A 19,369-nucleotide genomic window follows, 5' to 3' on the forward strand; every position below is an offset into this window, starting at 1 on the left:
TGACTTTCGGCGACCAAAAGATTGGGCTTTGGCGACTAATATTTTAGTCACCGGATGTGTAATTTTCCGTAGCGATAAACATGAATAAGAAGACATAATTAGAAGAAAGCAATATCTTGTTACACAGATGAATTTTTGACATTCAATTGATAGAGAGGTTATCCATCTCTCTCTCTCGTTTTATTTATGATAATAAAATAATAAAAAAAATACCAAACCAACATCATTAGTAGCTATAGAGATAAATGAATCCAACGCGACTCTTTGAGTCATATGAATCCAACACTTATTTTGAGTCAAACGAATCCAACACGACGAACTCCAATGCAAACCATAAACATAAAACATATCAGTGCCATAATTGCCACCAAAGCTCAATTATTAATGAGGCCAAACACTTCTTAATTAGATGGCATACGACGTCTCCTTTCATCGTACAATCTTTTTGCAAAACTGCAAAGAGTTAGGAAGACTTTGTAAGCTAATAAAAAAATTACAAGTCCAAAAATCAGAAAAGTTATTAGGAATAAGAAGTGTGTGGTGTAAATTTAAATCTAGCCCACATATTTAAGATGAATCTAGTTCACGTACTTTAGTTTTTTTTTTTTTTTTTGGATGGCTTTTCAAGACTATGTAGCATCACTGATAATTTATTATAGAATATTGTTGACTATTCCAGTTGCCGTTGCCTATGGAGAAAGAAGTTTTTCAAAGTTAAAATTGATCAAATCTTACATTCGATCAACAATGTCACAAGAAAGATTGAATGGATTAACTATGTTGTCTATTGAAAATGATTTGGTAAATAAATTAAATAATACAAACTTAATTAGTGGTTTTGTAGTTAAAAATACAAGAAGAGTAGTATTTAAGTGATCATTGGGTCAATTGTAAACTAGATATTGCTAAATTATAAAGAAACAAAACCAGGTTTTAATGTTTTTTAGTTATTGTACTGATTTCTTCCTATCTTAATATATGAAAGTAAGTTTTAGTTTATAATTTTAATAATTATATGTGCAAGTACTTAAATAAAAAATTTGTTGATACTTATCATTTTATGCATAAATTTTTTATTTAAAAAAATATTTATTAGAGGAGTCCTATTTTCATAGTTCACCTTAGTCCTCACAAATCTCAGGGCCGGTCCTGAATTTGTATAAATGGTGATTTCATTGGCACACCAAGCTAATTAATTCACGATTAACATTATATATTAATTAGAAATATATATTCATGAACTTGATCATCATATAATGTTTTGTATGGTAGTAGCTGATGAATGACGATAAGTCTTACCGTTTGAGCTCATCTTGATTTTTTGGGGGAAGATTGTTGGGGGAATGGTTCTTTTCATCTTCTTTAAATATTACGTTAGGCAAACCAGTTTCCGAGTTAGGAATTGCAACATATCTGGAAATAAGGTCACGACCAATAAGTTTTAGAGCATCAATGTTCTTCGGATTCACATTGTCGATCGCAGCATGCTCTGGCTTCAATTCGTAATCCTGTTAAGTCCATTTATTTCATTGTTAGTATCTATCCATGCATGAATTAATATTATTGGAATTCCAACTATATATATATATATATAGGTTTTGCCCTTTATTTCATCTTTATAAGTTATTCGTGTGTTCTAATTCTGTATTGATAGAGTTTTTCTATGTTTTCTTGGGAGAAAGAGTTAGCCCACTTACGGAAAATGCTAGTGAATATAGACTTAAAACACAAATAAAACTCACAAAATGACTAATAGAACATCATACATTATGTGGGCACAAAATCATGGGAGTATCTGTGACCCATCTTAATGGCACTACTCAAAGTTTAAAATGGAAGAACATGTGACTTCTTGTGGTTTGTCTTGTAGTTATAGTACGGCCAATTATAATTCTAAGGTGAACTACATTTTTCACTTTTTTTTAAAGTTTGATTTAAATTTTATTTTAATAATTATTATTTTAATTTGAATAATTTAATCCTTACATATCCAGTTTCAATTTGGTCATTCCGTCAACATTTTTGTTAATTTTTTCTATGTCAACACCTTAAGAGGTTAAAAAGTGTCTTAAATGTTAATTTTAAACTTTAACTTAAATGGATTGACCAAATTGACACTAAACTTAAAATGTAGTAATCAAATTGTTAAATTTAAAATAATAGAAATTTAAATCAAATTACAGAGACTAAAAGTATAATTTATCTAGAAATCTAAAATAACCTCGAAATGATATGATTGAAATAGTAAAAGATAAAATAATAATAATAATAATTTCATTGGTCATATTTTTTTTTTTACCATTTATATAATATAAGATGGTGTTGGACTCAATATTTTATCGGCAACGCAATTTGTGTAGATGAGATTTATTTTAGACGTGGCTTACAATACTTTAATTCTTTATCTACACCACATTATTATTTTCTTCACAAATTTTGGATAAATTATAGTTAGTACTCTATACTTTAATCAAAATTTCATTTTTAATTGTAAATGTCAACTCTCTATATTTTAAATCAAATTCCAATCTCACCATTCTGCTCACCGACCGTTAATAAAGCTAACGAAAATTGAAAGTTGAGGAACTAAAGTGAGATTATAGTAAAATTGTGACAATTAAAGTGGGATTTTAATAAAAATGTAAAGGTATCAATGTGACAACAAAATGTCACATGCTTCAATAACAAATTATGTCAACTTTGTTAACGGTAGATGGATGAAAGAGTGAGATTGCAACTTAACTTAAAATATAGAGAATTGACTGTTGTAATTGAAAATGGAGAGATTAAAATAGATTTTGATAAAAGTGTTAGGGTATTACAAATAATTAACGGGACAATTTTTATGGTTTATAAATGGATAAATTACAATAAATCTCTTTAAACTATGATTCATTTACATTTTGTCCCATTAAACTTTAAAACTCAACAGTTAATCTTATCAAAATATTATCTTATTACATTTATTATTTTTGTAAAAATCAAATAATATGTAAAGCACATGACACATTTAGTTAATCTTATCAAAATATTATCTTATTACATTTATTATTTTTGTAAAAATCAAATAATATGTAAAGCACATGACACATTTATTAAATTCTTAGGGCAACAATGTTATTATCTGGTGACCTCATGTTCAATTTGTCATTAAGATAAGCGAGACAAAGTATAAATGCAATCACTTGATAAAATTATTATTAGTTTTTAATAATGATTAACATGTATTATTATTTTAAAAATTCAATAAATAGAAATGAGTCATAATGTAAAGGGATTTATTGTAATTTACCTTTCATAAATCTAGGACAACAACATTTGGCATATTTCCTCCGTCTTAAAATATTAATTTATTAATTTATTTTTTATTATTTTAAAATATTAGTCATTTTTGAAAAAAATTAAAAATTAAAATAACATGAATCTTTTATTTTGCCATTATTTTAAATTTATTAACAACATAAAAAATACAATTATGACAATTGATATTTTTTAAAAAATATACTCCCTTCATCTCAAAATAATGGTCTCTCTTGGAAAATCTAAAATTTTTTTTAATAGTACAATTATTGCACTTAAAAAAAATTAATTTTCTAAAATTACCCTTTGATATTACATTTTTTAGGAAATATCAATTGTCATAATTGTACTTTTTATGTTGTTAATGAATTTAAAAGAATGGCAAAATAAAAAATTTATATTATTTTTGTCCTTAATTTTTGGAAAAAAGACTAATATTTTGGGATAATAAAAAATAAAATAAGAGACTAATATTTTGAAAGGGAGAAAGAACTATTAAATGATAATTTTAAAAAATTAATATTTTTAAAATGTAATAATTACATCATTAAAAAAATTAAGTTCGCTAAAAAAAATAAAAAGATATTAATATTTTGAGACAAAAAAGTATTAGAGCGAGGGAGGGAGTGGTGTACCTGGATTCTGAGGTAATTACGGAGATTACGTTCTCCGAGGGTGTAAGAAGTCATCATAACTGTAATGTCCTCTGAGACTCTAAATAACATATCCACTAACGGCGGAATTTTCAGGCTGAGATTCTTAATGGATTCTAAACCACAGAACCAATCAAAGATTCCAGCACCAGTTAGAAGAGGCCTACCACCTGAAAGCTTTTCCTTTCCGGTTCCAAGTGATAGTATTAGATAATTACTGTAGTCCCCTGCTTCTGGAAACAACTTGCTTGCTTCTCTTATGGCTAACATTGTCTGCAACCCACCCACATCCACATTGTGTCAGCCATTACACCAAAAATTATAATCAAAATTACATTATTGGTATCCAAAGTAAGAAAAAGGGATGCTGTTGTGCCCCTTTTGTGAGTCAATATTTATATCAGTTTTATCTCGATGATTTAAATTGTTTATATTGTATAGTCTATCAAGTAGATCATCTATTAAAAAAAAATAAAGTCAGTTGGACATATGTAATATGATGTCACTTTTTTTCCCTTGAAGTAAACGGTAAATATGATTTCGATAATAAATTATTTATTTTTAAGGCTTTGATCATGTGGTTACGAATGTCCGATTAACTTGATTTTTGTTATAAATCTTTTATTTTACGAATTCTACAATATGAACCGTTCGAATTATTCGAATATATCCAGTACCGACTCTAATGAGGCAGCCTAAGCACAATCGTATTTTCATTCCCTTTGGTGTATCATGTGGCATTATCTAAGTGGGTCATCCCTAATATCCAAATTATCTAACAAAGGTGAGCCATTATGTTCAGTGATGGAGCTAGAAAATTAAATCAGAAGGAACACTTATTAATTATAATTTTTTTTAAAAAATTTGGTAACCAACAATAATAAGATAATAATAATAATTTTTGAATTAATATCAAGCACTTTTGAATTAATATTAAGCACAAAACTTAAATAAATTATTACAAAAATATTTCATATAAAATTTTATGATTTACTTCGAGAAAGATCGAAAAGATTGTGTTACTTATAAATAGTGTATAATAAACAATATAAAAATGTCATATATACAATATTTAAAATAAATTATATAATGATAAATAAATATTTTGTTCAAAATTTGAATAAAAATTCAATATAATAGTGATATATATGATTATTGACACATGATATTAGCAATCGATAATAAAGTAACACATGATGGGTGAACCCTAAATATCAAATGTAATTAACAATTCAGTTACTTCCACATATATATATAGTGGTGTTAACTTCCACATATTCAGTAACTTCCACATTCAAAAATGATGGGTACTACCTAGGGATGACCATTTTAATCTGATCCGTGAGGCATGTCTATACCAAAATCAAATGAGGCGAATTTTACCTGCCCTGACATTTATGTGGGGCGGGGGTAGATTATATTTTGGTTACCCGCAATGGGGGTGGAACGAGAACAAGTATTGCCTTCTTTAATCAAAACCCGACCTGATATAATAATAATAATATGTATGTAATATAATATAATATAATATAATATAATTAGATATAATAATGGAATAATAACAGTCTATAGTTCTGTTTGAATACAAATAAATAATAATTCTAAAAGTCTCACTGTTTATATGTGTGGAACAAGGAAAATTATTTAGTGTACTAAGGATTTAAATAGTTATCAAATTTTTTTGGCTATTTGAAATGTGGTTGGGTATCTGCAGGTATCAGGTATTTGTGGATATTCGGAAAAATAGGGGTGAGGTTGAAAAATTTCACCCGTAGCAGAGATAGGGTAGGGACGGGGGTAGGAGTGGGGATGGGTTTGTCTGTGGAGGTGAAGGCAGGGAATGGTAAACCCGCTCTGTGACCATCCCTAACTTATTATGATTTCTTTTACTTTTAATAAAAATAACTAGTATTGTTTTCATAATTTTAAAATGTTATTAACATTTCATTCAAAATATTATTTTTGTATAAATATTTTATTTAAAATATTTTATTTGTACACATGTAAAAAAAAATAAAATAAATAAAATAAAATCCAAAACTCGGGAGGCCACGTAACCCCCTTATCCCTATGTACATAGGCCACTGATTATGTCCTACTTAAGATTTTTTGCTACTTCATTAGTTTGCATCACCACTTGAACAATGTCGCATGGTGCTCTAAGAGCACCCAATAATTACTCATCCTGTTAAGTTACATTAGGCTCCGTTTGGGAAGAAAAAAGTCAGGTTTTTTTGGCTAAAATAGTCACAAAAAAACAAAATAGGCTATTTTAGCCACAAAAAATAAAATATCAAATCTAACCCATAATCATTACAATCATCTCTTACAAAAAAAGCCAAAAAAGCCAAAAAGTCAAAAAGTTCTTCCCAAACCAGGCTAGAATAGCCCAGGTTAAAATAGCTAAAAAACCAAAAAGTCAAAAAGCCAACCCACTTTCCAAACGGAGGCTTTTTAGTCTCTAATTGTTTAATTTTTCCGTTTGTGGTTCCCAAAGTTCACAATTTATTTCATTTCAGTCCCTATAACATCAATACCGTTCAAATCAATAACAAGAAAATGCATATATATATGTTATACTTTTTTAAATTAAATGTAACAAAATTGAAAGATTAGGGACAAACAATTGTAAGGAAATGACTTGCATGTTTTAAGGCCTTTTTATTTTAGTTGATGCCTCTTATAAAATTTAAAAAACATCCCTCGTTGCATTTATTGATTTTGAATGGTATTTATATAAAGAACTGAAGCGTAAAATGCTATAAACTTTGGTGATCAAAATGGAATAATTAAAAGTTTAGGTAGAAAAGTGTAATAAAACCTATACTATGTGGTGTTTTGAAAAGTTGGTAAAAAATTGACTTTTGATTTTTTTTTAACCAAAAAAGCTAATTTTTTGGCTAAAAAAGCGAAAAGCTAGCTTTTTGCTAACTTGCCAAAGCAAGCCACCATTAGTGAAATTGACCACCAAAAATAGAACCAAAAAAAAAAAAAACAAGGGCAAATTACACTTTACCCATTTTATGTTTATATCCTTTTTTTTTTTTTTTTTTCATTTTGGCCCTTATAAAGTTTTTTTTTCCCCCATTTTGACCCTTTATGTTTCAAGTCTCTTCTAAGTTATTCTAAAAGTTAATTTATGGCCTCGTTTGGGAACAGGCTAATTTAGTAACTTTTTGGCTATTTGGCTAAAATGATAGGTAAAAAAAACTTGTATGTTTGGGATGACTTTTTGGCTAATTACGAAAAGATGTGCAAAAAATAGAGAGAAAAGAGAATCTTTGACTTTTTGGTATGGGTTGTTGGCTTTTTGGCTAATTTAGTAATTTTTTGGCTAATTGGCTAAAATAGCCTCTTGCCAAACGAGGCCATATGTATAAAATTATAACACATTGATAGTTATGTAATATAAAAAAATATTTTATTATATATAACTTACACATCTAACGCAAACTCAAATCCCAATTTAATAATATATTTTTTATATTATGAGGCAGTTAATGTGATATTTTATGTCTACCTTTGAACATAAGTTAGTTTTTAAAGTAAATTGAAAAAAATTTAAACATAAATGGTTAAAGTGAGAAAAAAATAAATTTTAAAAGTCAAAATAAAAAAACACCAAATATAAATATAGCAATCTGTAATCTACTTAGGGTTCGTTTGGGAAGTGAGTTGGCTTTTTGGCTATTTTAGTCTGGGTCAAAAAACCTCGTTTGGGAAGGATTTTTTAGTTTTTTTGATTTTTTGTGAGAAAAAAAATGTAATGATTATGGGTTAGATGTGATGTTTTGTTTTATTGAGCTAAAAAACCTATTTTGTCTTTATGTAGCTAAAATAGCCTGAAACTCAACCTAACCCTTCTTTCCAAACGAAGCCTTAAAAATAAAAAAATAAAAATAAATAGAGAGAGAGAGAGAGATGTTACAGGATCGTTAGCGACGACACCACCATCAACGAGATTATAGTGTTTGCCGTCAACTTCAAATTCTTTGGGAGGGAAATAATATGGAGCAGAAGCTGAGCTGACAACTACATCTTTCAATTTTATCTTCCAATTTTGATCCTTGGCCTGCATATTTTTTTATTATATATTTATATATGTAATTAGTCAATTTCACATAACGAAACACACGTTGCATTGTTAATGAATGGTGAATAAAATGTCAAAATAGATAAAATCACAATTAGGAGTGTAATTTGCATTGATCAGATCTTGTTGAAGAGTTGCCTAGGCCCAATTTGAGTTGTGATGAGAGTTGTTCTAATCCACTTAGATATGACCTCCAACCCAAATTGCCTTAATAAATTAAACTTGAGCTAGGTCCAATTGCCAAATTTTTTAATTTTTTATTTTGTTTCAACTAGCTAATTAATTTGTTAAAATTAATTTTTTTTTATTTTGGTAAAATCATTAATAAATCAAAACAAATACTTTATGTCCGTTTGGCAAGCTGGTTTGTGGCTATTTTAGCCACAAAAGACAAAATAGGCTATTTTAGCTACAACAAAAAAACATCACATCCAACCCATAATTATTACACTATTTTTTCACAAAAAAAATCAAAAAAGTCAAAAAGCCCTTCACAAATCAAACTTTTTAGCCCAAACTAAAATAGCTAAAAAGTCAACCCACTTCCCAAACCGATAGGATAAGAGAGAGAGTTGAGATTTGAGAAATTGATAAGCCACTACAATAATGTTTGTCATTTTTGAGTGAAACAGAAATAGTAGATCTTGTGTTGTATTATCATTGTACGTACGAATATGTATAGTAAGTATGATCCAAAGGTATATTAACATCATAGTCAATTAATTTGTCATTAAACTCAATAAATGTTTTTTTTTTGACATTTTTGGTATAGCTAGATTGAATATAATAATGACTACAATAGCATGTTTTCGTTAGTTTTGCTTAATGAAAATATATAAATGGATTAAATTAAAAAAATTATAAGTTTTAAGTTTAAAATTATCAAAATTAAAATTTTATATTTTCTTTTATTAAAAGACTCAAATTAGAGATTATTTTTTAAAAAATGATTTTCTCAATAATTATATGTTAGTAAACAAGTAGAGAAAGAAAGTTGGAGTGCCTGTTATGCTTGTAGAGAGATAGAGAGACGTACGAGTCGAGTAGTGAAGACAACTGGAGAATCTTTTTGGACATCATAGGTTGGGATAACAATATTGATTGATAGGTCTTTTAACAGAGTATCTTTTCCCAACACTTTCTCAGCAACCTCATTAAGACGTTCCCCATCGTAAACTGGCTTAAGAATTGCTCTGATCGGTTCCATCCAATTGTCATATATTACTTTTAGACGACCTGCCCGTAGCTCTTTTACAGTCTTCTTTACAGTCTTCTTTGTTTTTTTATAGTACCAGTTGGCCGCTTTGCCTAACATACTTAAAAAAGAAAAAAAAAAAAAAAAAATCACATAAAAGGTTTGTTTATTTAGATAATAGCATTTTTATTTATATAATAGCCACTAGTTTGTTTGGTTCTAATTTTCAAAAAATAATTTTTAAAAAATTCTATTTTTTTTATTTTAATGTTTTTAATTATTTTTTTTAATATTTTAAGCATTTTTTTTAAAATTTTTAAACACACCTAACATAAATACACTGGAAAGTAAAATATTTGTGAAAAAAATCTTTAAAAAATACACTAAATACCAAAAAATACAAAACAAATACGAAAATTCAGTAGATTTTTTATGTTTTTGTGTATTTATTAATTTTTTAAAAATATTTTTTCACAAATATTTTACTATTTAAATATATCTAAGTAAGGTGCATCTAAAAAAATATAAAAAATAACTTAAAATTTTTAAAATATTCTCTAAAAAAAATACATGAAAAAAAATATATTTTAAAAAACTAAATTCAAAAAACTAAAACGAAACACAATAATGTTTGGAAGTTCTAATTTGAGAGTTCTAATAAATTAAAGGGGTACTTACGTATAAGTCGTAATAAGTGAACTTATTATCTAATAGGTTTTATGAGAAAAATTTGTCATAAAAAAAAGTTACTAATTGTAAATTTTAACGACAATTTATAAAAATCATGACAAAAAGGGTCACCAAATTATCAATTTTTAGTGACTTATGGAAAAAATTATCACAAAAAAATAAATTTTTTAGACAATTTTATCAAGACTTATTTTCAATAAGACTTTATGAGAATTAAGTCCAACTATTAAGACCTATCAATAGTTTAGCCTAAATTAAAACTCTAATGGTGTATCCCACATGGTGATTTGATCTTTTAGATTTTTTTTTTTTTTTTTTTTTTTTTGCTGCTTGCCACATTATTAGAGTTCATATTAGAACTCTAGTTTTAGAGTTCTCTATTACTATAAAAAAAAAATTACACTCACACACATCATATCACATATGAGTCCCCGCCCCCATTAAAACTCTTGTAGGACTCTTTTTTTTTAAAACTCTCCATCTTTATTCTTTTAAATCTCCCGAGCCTTTTGAGAATGGACTGTCTCCTGTCCATTATTGTGGACTGGACAAAGTTATTTTGGTTCGTGGATGAATTGATTTGTTCCTTTTATAGGTCATGGCGTGTGGTTCAGTTATTAAAAAAAATTATGGCTCCTTTTGGTTTGTTTTTAGAATCATGATTTTAAAAGTAAAATTTTTAAATTATTTTTTAAAATTTATAACTAAACACACAATTTAAAATTACTCATAACTCAATTTAAAAATTAATTTTAAAACTTATAACCAAACACACAACTCAAAATTCAATTCAAAATTCTTTTCAAAATTCTTTTGATGATATAGTGTTCAAGATGGTTAGTAATGAAATTGTTAATTTATTTTTATAAAAAATCTAAAAAAATAATTTTTATACTTAAAAATATCTAAAACAAATATATATATATATATATATATATATATTCAAATAACAGGTTGCAATTGCAAAAAAGAAAAAAAATTGCACTGTTCCGGTCAACTAGCCGGCCAATCGGCCAGACGTTCGGGAGGATGTCCGGGCAGATGACCGGATAGACCCAATTCGCTCTTTTCACAATTCAAAATTCAAAAATTCATTTCAAAACTTTTTTCAGAACACTTTTTAAAACTCATAACGAAGCAAATTTTTTCTTTTCAAAAATTAACTCACAATTCAACACTTAAATCACAATTCTAAAAAGAGAATCACAATTTCAAAACTAAACCACATGCAATATGTTTTCCTCTAAAATAATGAACAATTTATTTTTAGAGTTTTTGTTTTTTTATAAAAAAAAGGGGATGCACCAATAAATCCCAAATTAATAACTTATACACTGTTTAGTCCTAAAAGTTTTTTTATAGACTGAAAGGTCCCATTACAATGTTTCAAACATCAGATTAATGTTTCGAACATTAGATTTCGAACATCAGATTAATGTTTCAAACATTAGATTGATGTGCAAATGGGACTAAATGGAGCATAAGAAAATTTTTAGGACTAAATGGTTCAACTTTTCAGAAATTAGGACTTATGGATAAATTTTCCTAAAAAAAATTATGATGAAATTAAGTGGTTGAAATTATAAGATCAATAAGAATTTTTTTTTTTTTTTAATAAATGATCTTGACTCGGAAATTTATAAGATTAGCAGATTGAATTGTAGAAGTGAAACATGTGATGAACCCACGAACCAAAACTAGGCCATTCCATCCACAAAAAATGTGGAATAGAAACTATCCCTCCCAACGCTTTGATTTTTACCTGGTTGGTGTGGTGTCGTCTTGTTCGGAATTTTCTTCTATTATATCGCCTGAATTGCTGAAGATTTTAGGGCCTTCCTTATAGAACAAATCAATAATTTCTTCTGCAGTGCGCGGTGATGGTATAGCAAGCAAAGATGTGATAAGTGCCCCTGCACTTGTTCCTGCGATTACATCAAAGTAGTCTGCAAGCCTCGCCTTCTTGTTACTTGCCTCTCCCTCTTGTTTTTGTTTATTGCCATTTTCCAGAATCTACACATTGTTCACATCATAGACATTAGCAGTAGCATTTTAAGTTAGATGTTCAATTTTGGTCTTCAAAATTTACACAAAATAAGGTAGACTTACTTTGGTGCTTTCTGTCACTTAAAACTAAAATTTTATTGATATTATATATTGAAAAATACTTAGTAGCTCGAATATATGTGACCCAAATGTATCAAAACTATATTATTTTTTGGATAAAACGATGTCGTTTTAAGACATTCGAATATTCGGGCAATAAAAATTCGAACTACCAAGCATTGTTGTTATATATTTTTAAGAAGGGAATTACTTCACTCCAATTAAAGTGTGGGAATTTTTAACATGACTCAAACCGTACATGAAATTAGAGGTTAGAGTTGATCATTTTCTGATACGAATATGTATTTGATACGGCGTAATGAGAATATGAATATTACGCAAGGGAAAATCTTTTCCCCCAAACTAGGATGTATCTACATCCTAAGCAATGTGTCACCTTAAAGATTGGCCAAGAGATTGTACATGTATTTGGAATCCTATTTATTTTAAGTAATAAGTTATGTATTTTTTGTAATTAAATTATTATCTAAAAATATATAATTTATTTTTGGTAAATTTTGGATGACCCATCACTAGATTTTTTTTCCTTCTTGCTCTTTTTTTTTATTATTTATTTATTTTTATTTTTATTTTTTATCACGATCAAATTGTTCAGCAATTGTGTTACACAATTAATATCTATTGAAAATCTACATACATTAGACAACATTGTATGTGGAAGAAATATAGAAAAAATTATCAAAAAAAAAAAAAAACTAAAATATGCCATTTTTCGCTTTTAATTTTTATTTGTTTATAGTAAATAATTTTTTTTAGATTTCTTCACAATTATTTTAAAGTACATCACAATTAAAAACTTTAAAAATTTGATTAAAATATGAAAAAGTTACTAAAGACAAAATAAAAAAAAAATTGAAATACAAAAGCTCAAAATTATTTTTCAAAAACAAAACAAAACATACTTATTTTTTTTTAACAAAATTCTACGATACACAATGTTATTTGATATATGCAAATTTTCAAGCAGGATTAATTGTGCAATACAACTGTAAAACAATTTAATCGTACAAAAAATAAACAAATAAAAATTAGCTGATAAGCCCTGCAAATATTACCATATTGAATTTTATATTTTTGGATAAAAAATTAATTAAAAAAACCATAAATAAGTTACCTACGATAAGTAGGATTCCAAACATAACTTTTTTTTGCAGGGACATTTACACACAAGTCCTAATATATAAACTTATACTCCATTAAATTTCAACTAAGATTTTTTTGACCTTCAAGTCTCATTGAATTTTTAAAAGTCAGAATTGTCCTTCAAATAATGATTTTTCATCATTTATGATTATCTATAAAGGAACATGATAATTTGACATTTATTTTGATTTTCAAAAATTTAAAATATCAACTTTCAAATTGAAAAAACTAAAAAAAAAAAATTACATGCAAAATAAATAAATAATTTTTTTTTTTGAAAAAATTGAATTATTTTTTGTGCAAAACTAAAAATTTTGTTTCTATAAAAGAGTATGATGATGGAACATTGATGTGCAAAATTGAAAAAAAAATTAAAAATGAAAAAATTGATAACATTAAAACTGATAATGTTCTCGGTTTTATTGGATAGTTGAAATAAACCAATAAGTAGAAGGGCAAAAACGTTTATTCTCATGCTCTGTTTTTTTATCAGTTAGTGAAACAATTATCTAGAATATTACTATGCAAAATTGATAATGTTCTTGGTTTTAAAAAATGAAAAAAATTGATAGTTCTCAGTATTACTAAATAGGATTTATTGCTTCAAAATATCTTAAATAGAACCTGAGCTACCATAACATTTGTAAATAAGACTTTTAGGTAATTAACTCTTCCTTGAATTGTGTAATCTCTTACCCAATTATAGAGTGACACATTATTTGGGATGTAGGATCTCTTACATCCTAAGTTAGAGGAAAACCTTCTCCTTAGACAAGTCGGGTTGATGTTGAATATGAGATGAAACTACTGCAGATAACTAGCATAATGATTAATAAGTTACATATTAAATATTATTTTCACTTAGTTCTTCTGTAATTTTATCTGGCTTATTAAAAACATATGCCAAAATAAAATTTTAAGGCTAATATAAGGTTTGTTTTTTCTTTTAATTGAAGACAATGCATTTTTTCCATACTATTTGAGTTACTTATTTGAGTCAATCTAGTAAGAAAACATTTTAATATGATATAGTTTTTGTAAATTTAAAAAATAAAATTGAGTTGAAATCAAATATTTTTATAAATAGTTTATTCAATGGCGAATTTTTTTTGACATAATATGTTCACACTATACTAATTGGATACATATAAAAAATGATATGACATGATAAAATGAAATAATAAAAAGATTGAATTAGTGTTGAGCCAAAATGATGCAACATGAATATGACCCAATATCACACGAGGCGCGCACCAATGCTGCAATGGACTGGAAAGAAAAGTTTGGCCTCTAGATTTTGCCACATCAATACTTTTTATAAATAAGTGGACAAAATCTAAACTTAAAAAAAAAATAAAAAAATAAAAATTGTGTTCATATGGCAAAGATAAACTTCTCACACTAGACACCCAGTTCAGAGTTCCGACTTAGAGGAGTTCAATCTTTTTAAGAAAGTCAGTATTACATCATTCTCATATAAAATTAAGTATAAATTTTCTATTTATGAATTGTTTTTCTTAAATTATGCATTCAACGTACTTGCATGTTGAAATCACACAAATAATCCTATATGGGATTGGATTTTTCTCGAGTAATTAAACTATCCAGTCCACTAGAGAAAAGTCAAATTTTAACATATCAAGAGAAATGCTATACATGATTCTATTTCTTACTTTTCCTTTCTCACTTTTAGATATAAAGCAATGTGACTTGCATTCATAAATATATATGTGACTTATTACTTGTGTTTTGGAGTGAGAAAATGGAATAAAAAATATGATCTATATGTAACATTTTTCATAAAATAATATGTTAGATGAATTGGATCTGAATAACAAAATGAAATTATAAGCAAGAAAAAAAATTTAAGAATATAATTAGCTAACCAAACCTCAAGTTCACGTTCAAGGAATTGGAGGACTTCTAGAGGGATGACACCCCTAATACCACCTCCATCAATGCTAAGTATTGTGACTTGCCTCTTGCTAAATCGGTCAGCCATTATTTAACTGTTATTGATAAATGTAACTATGTACTATGCAGTGCAAACAATTGGAGGATTGGCACTTTGTGTTTTGATTGGAGGAACACATCGTACATGGATTATTTATACTGTCGAATTTACAACAATTACAACTCAAGTAAAGAATTTGGGCTTTTTCCCCCCCAAAAAGGAAAGCATATAGTTGCAATAACTTTACGTAATACTGCTGTTTATTCTCATTCTGGTCTTCCTCACCACATTTACACTCTTTTTGGATTTCGAGATGAGAACACTACAACAAAACGCACCTTTGGCGACTAAAATTGGCGACTAAAAAAAATTTAGTCGCCAAAAGTTGTGGAATTGGCGACTAAATATTTTTTTAGTCGGCAAAAGTAAAATATTTAGCTACTAATTTTTTTTAGTAGCTGTATATTGGTTATTGGCGACTAAAAAATAATTTAGTCGCCAAAAATGTCAGAATTGGCGACAAAAAAAAAAATTTAGTCGCCCTACATTAATTTTTGGCTACTAAAACGACTTAGTCGCCGAATGAAAAATAAAAAATTATTTTTTACCTTTGGCGACCAAAATTTTGGTCGTCAAAGGTGTATTTTCAGCGACAAAAAATAATTTTAGTCGCCGTATATAGAGTTTTGGCTACTAAAATCATTAGTCGCCCAATAAAAAATAAAAAATTATTTTTTACCTTTTGGTGACCAAAATGTTAGTCGCCAAATGTTTATTTTCAGCGACAAAAAATAGTTTTGGTCGCCAAAGAACTAAAATTTTAGGAGGGAGACGTTTGAAATATTTTGGAGGGATTTTTAAAATATTTTCAGCGACTAAAGATTTTAGTCGCCAATAACCATCTTATGTAAAATAAAAATATCTCACCTCTTACTCTTCTCTCATCCTCTTTCATCTCTCTTTCTCTCATTCTATAGAGAGCTGCCCCACACCGTCGTAAGGAGCACCCATCTCCGATCACTCACCACCAAACCTGACGTCGGTTCCACCGTCGCACGTCGATGGCTATCGTCGCAGGTCACCGTCGCCGTCGCCATCGCCACCGCTACCGCCGGAAATCACCACCGCCACTGCTGCAAATCCCAGGTTTTTGTCTCTCTCTCTCTCTCTCTCCTCTCTCTGTCGCTCTCGGTCTTCTCCCTCTCTCTCTCTCTCTCTCTCTCCCTCTCCCTCTCCCTCCCTTCCCGTATTTCCCCATCTCTCACACTTCATCTAGGGTTTATTTTTGTGTTGATTTCGTATATGGGTTTCGTTGAAGTGTTTGATTTGTACGAAATTAATTAAATCTTGATGTCCAAAATGGGTTTGATTTTAGTTTTGTGAAATTATGGGTTTATTGTGTTTGAATTGAAATTATAGATTTTAGTTTTATGGGTTCATTGGGTTTTTTGTGGGTTTGATGTTGTGACTACACACACTCTGTCTCACTCTCTTGCAGTTGCAATGACTTCTTCAATGTCCACTGCCTTGCCAGTCAAATGAAGACTCTGTTTCTCAACCTCTTCCTGAGGCATACAATATAGGTTTGCTTTTGGTTCAGTCTCAATTTCAGGTTAGCTTGAGTGTTTGTTTGCTAATTATAATTTGGAATTTTGATATCATTGGATTCAATTAATTTTGAAATTGTAGTTTGTTTATTGTTTTTGAAGTTTAATTTGATAATCTATGAAGCATAAATCACATTGTTGTGTTTGATTTGGCCACCAGACTGGATCCATTGTTTATATATTCTGAAAAACGAAAACAGAAAATGAAAATATTAAAAGCAAACATGAAGGTGTGAGGGATGAGATAATGTGCTTCAATTATAGGATTCATATGTTTATTTTGCAGATCTCTCTCTCAGTGAACGTGCACATGTTTCCAAAATCACCAACATGAAGATGCCACGGTGAAGAAGGCCATAAAATATATAAAAGTCAAAGAGTATCATTTATACCCAACTTTGGTGGTGTGCTATTTATACAGTAATGCTCTGTCTCAGCCTATGTTTCATTTTCCATTTAGGACTCTACTTGTCTACCTAGTATTCCTTATCTAAAATTTATCTTCCTAATTGGGTTGGGTTTAATCGCCTTAAGAGTATCATTTATACCCAACTTCGGAGCCGCGTCCAATGTCACAACCTAAACCATTATCATCCTACCACATGCACCACAATCCGATATCGTACAATATAAATGAGATCTTGAACCAATGTGGTGCCACTCAAAAATACGTTCTCACACTTAATTAAATCAATGTGTTCTGTAAGGAGAACACAAAGGGACTAACAAGAGACCCATGTTTTCTAGTCTTAAATTTTCACAAGATGAACAACCTAATCATTTGCAGCAGCATCTCACATTTTTTAGCCTTGAATTTTCTCATTTCTTTTCTGTAATTCTTACCGCCAAATATAGCTTCCTCTTCTTTTTTTGAATCTGCCCATTCTTGTTGTTCTATGATTCTAACTGTTGTTAAAAAACCCAATTGTTGCATTGAAAATTTACTTAATTTGCAAAGCACTATGTTTGTGAAATTACGGAGTCCAAAGTACTTAAAGGGGATGAATAGGTCAACCAATTAAAATTATTGATTTTAAGTTTAATTTTAGTTGATCAAACAGATTGAATCATGAATAAACAATCAACACATGAATATCATATTTTACATGAAAAACCCAACAGGATTGGCTGAGGACCCCTAGAGTGATGCAGTCTTTAAAAATCAAGGTCTTAACATGGATGTTCTATACCGTACTGGTGAAACACAACAGGTGGGAAATTTTGACATTAAGTTCTTGCAATCTACGGGAGCATTTGGTGGGTGAGATTGATATATTTAATTTTGTTGGCTATATACATGGTGGATTTCTTTATCCTTTCCTGCACTGTTATTATGTGGGTGAGGTTGCATTATTCAATTTGATAAAGCCTCAATTCCAAGTCCTTGTGGCTACAGAATCATCTTCTACCATTCAGCTCTGTTTAGAGACATGTCTCTCTGATACATTGTAGGCAATTATTTTCCTTCCTCCTTTACCATTGTTTGTTCTCTTGTGTAATGGGTATAACATTGTCTATTCTCTAATTTACATATTTAATTCTTCATTGTGGTATTTTTCTTCAAATTTATCAGACATGCACTAGTAGTTTGCTAATTCAATATCCAGTGATTTTGATTTTGATGACTTTCTTCTCAGTTGTAATGTTTTGTACAGATTGCATTCATGTCATGTTGTTTACAATTGAGTCTTAATCATGTGCAGGGAATCCTTACATATACCCCTCGCTTGCTTTTAATTGGTTTTCAAGGTATTTTGACCTAGTTGTAATGTTGAGTCTTTGTTCAAACATCTTGTGTTTCTGCTAGAGTATAATATATCCGAATTATTAATTTTATAATTGTTATAATTTGAAATGTCAATTTTATTGAATAAGTGCTAATGGGTTTTTTTTTTTTATGTTTTACAGATTGCTTTTGCGTGAGCTATTGTGGATATTTATTTTTGTGTACAAAGAGCATTTATTCTGTATATGGCATCTATTTGTGTACAATTCTCTGTTTTGGAAATACAGTGTTTTTGAATGTAATATTTAATTTAGATGAATTATACTTGGTTAGAATGAATTTATATGATACTTGGAATAAGATGTTATAAGTTAAAGTTTTTGGATAGTTGATAATGAAATGGGTATTATTGATAATAGATTTAGATTATAATTGATAGATATATTATTCTGTACATGTACAGGTTGCATTGATAATGGAATGCATATAATTTAGAAATTAATGAAAAATATTCAATTTGTGCATTTAAAAAGAATTAATAAATAGAGCTTTTGGCGACTAAATATTTAGTAGCCAAAAAATAAAAGGGAACTTATTGGCGACTAAACAGTTAGTAGCCAAAAAAAAAAAAAAAAGTTTTTGGCTACTAAAAAATTAGCAGCTAAAAGGGAGTATCATGATTTTAGTGACTAAAAAATTGATAGCCAAACAAGAGTGCCATGTTTTTGGCTACTAAAAAATTGGTAGCCAAAAAGGAGTGAAGTTTTTAGCGACTAAAAAATTGGTAGCTAAAAAGTTGATGATGAAATTTTTTTTTTTTTTTTTGCGACTAAATATTTTTTTTTGGACGACTAAATTTTTAGTCGCTAATTGGTGACTTT

General features: G+C 28.5%; 1 protein-coding gene and 1 long non-coding RNA gene across 3 annotated transcripts; one reads left to right on the forward strand and one right to left on the reverse strand.

The window, feature by feature from the left end:
* Positions 1-75: 75 nt before the first annotated feature.
* On the reverse strand, positions 76-15,282 carry LOC114281772 (patatin-like protein 2). 2 transcript variants are annotated; one of them, XM_028224334.2, is made up of 7 exons: positions 15,093-15,282; positions 11,694-11,944; positions 9,083-9,362; positions 7,882-8,025; positions 3,936-4,226; positions 1,300-1,508; positions 76-453 (listed from the first exon to the last, which is right to left on the reverse strand). In XM_028224334.2, exons 1-7 carry the CDS (start codon positions 15,201-15,203, stop codon positions 402-404), a joined length of 1,338 nt encoding a protein of 445 aa, XP_028080135.2. In that variant the 5' UTR covers positions 15,204-15,282; the 3' UTR covers positions 76-401. The 2 variants fall into 2 exon arrangements, with proteins under 2 accessions (XP_028080135.2, XP_082724640.1); XM_082868514.1 differs by lacking the exon at positions 7,882-8,025.
* A 1,445-nt stretch (positions 15,283-16,727) lies between these two features.
* LOC145790068 (uncharacterized) lies at positions 16,728-18,307 on the forward strand. Its single transcript, XR_014328710.1, has 2 exons — positions 16,728-16,767; positions 17,049-18,307. It is a non-coding gene; the product is annotated as an uncharacterized LOC145790068 (long non-coding RNA).
* The last annotated feature ends 1,062 nt before the right edge of the window (positions 18,308-19,369 follow it).

This window comes from Camellia sinensis, chromosome 5 (genome assembly GCF_055761805.1).
Source record: "Camellia sinensis isolate YWXY chromosome 5, ASM5576180v1, whole genome shotgun sequence".
Lineage (NCBI taxonomy): Eukaryota > Viridiplantae > Streptophyta > Magnoliopsida > Ericales > Theaceae > Camellia > Camellia sinensis.

Bases quoted from the DNA above. Each gene is read 5' to 3' on its own strand.
- LOC114281772 (XM_028224334.2), bottom strand. From the start codon at position 15,203: ATGGCTGACCGATTTAGCAAGAGGCAAGTCACAATACTTAGCATTGAT. The intron at 8,026-9,082 runs GTACGTCTCTCT...AAAAATATGCAG, and splicing joins TTGTCTTCACTACTCGACTC to GCCAAGGATCAAAATTGGAA. The intron at 1,509-3,935 runs GTACACCACTCC...TGGACTTAACAG, and splicing joins GTAATTACCTCAGAATCCAG to GATTACGAATTGAAGCCAGA.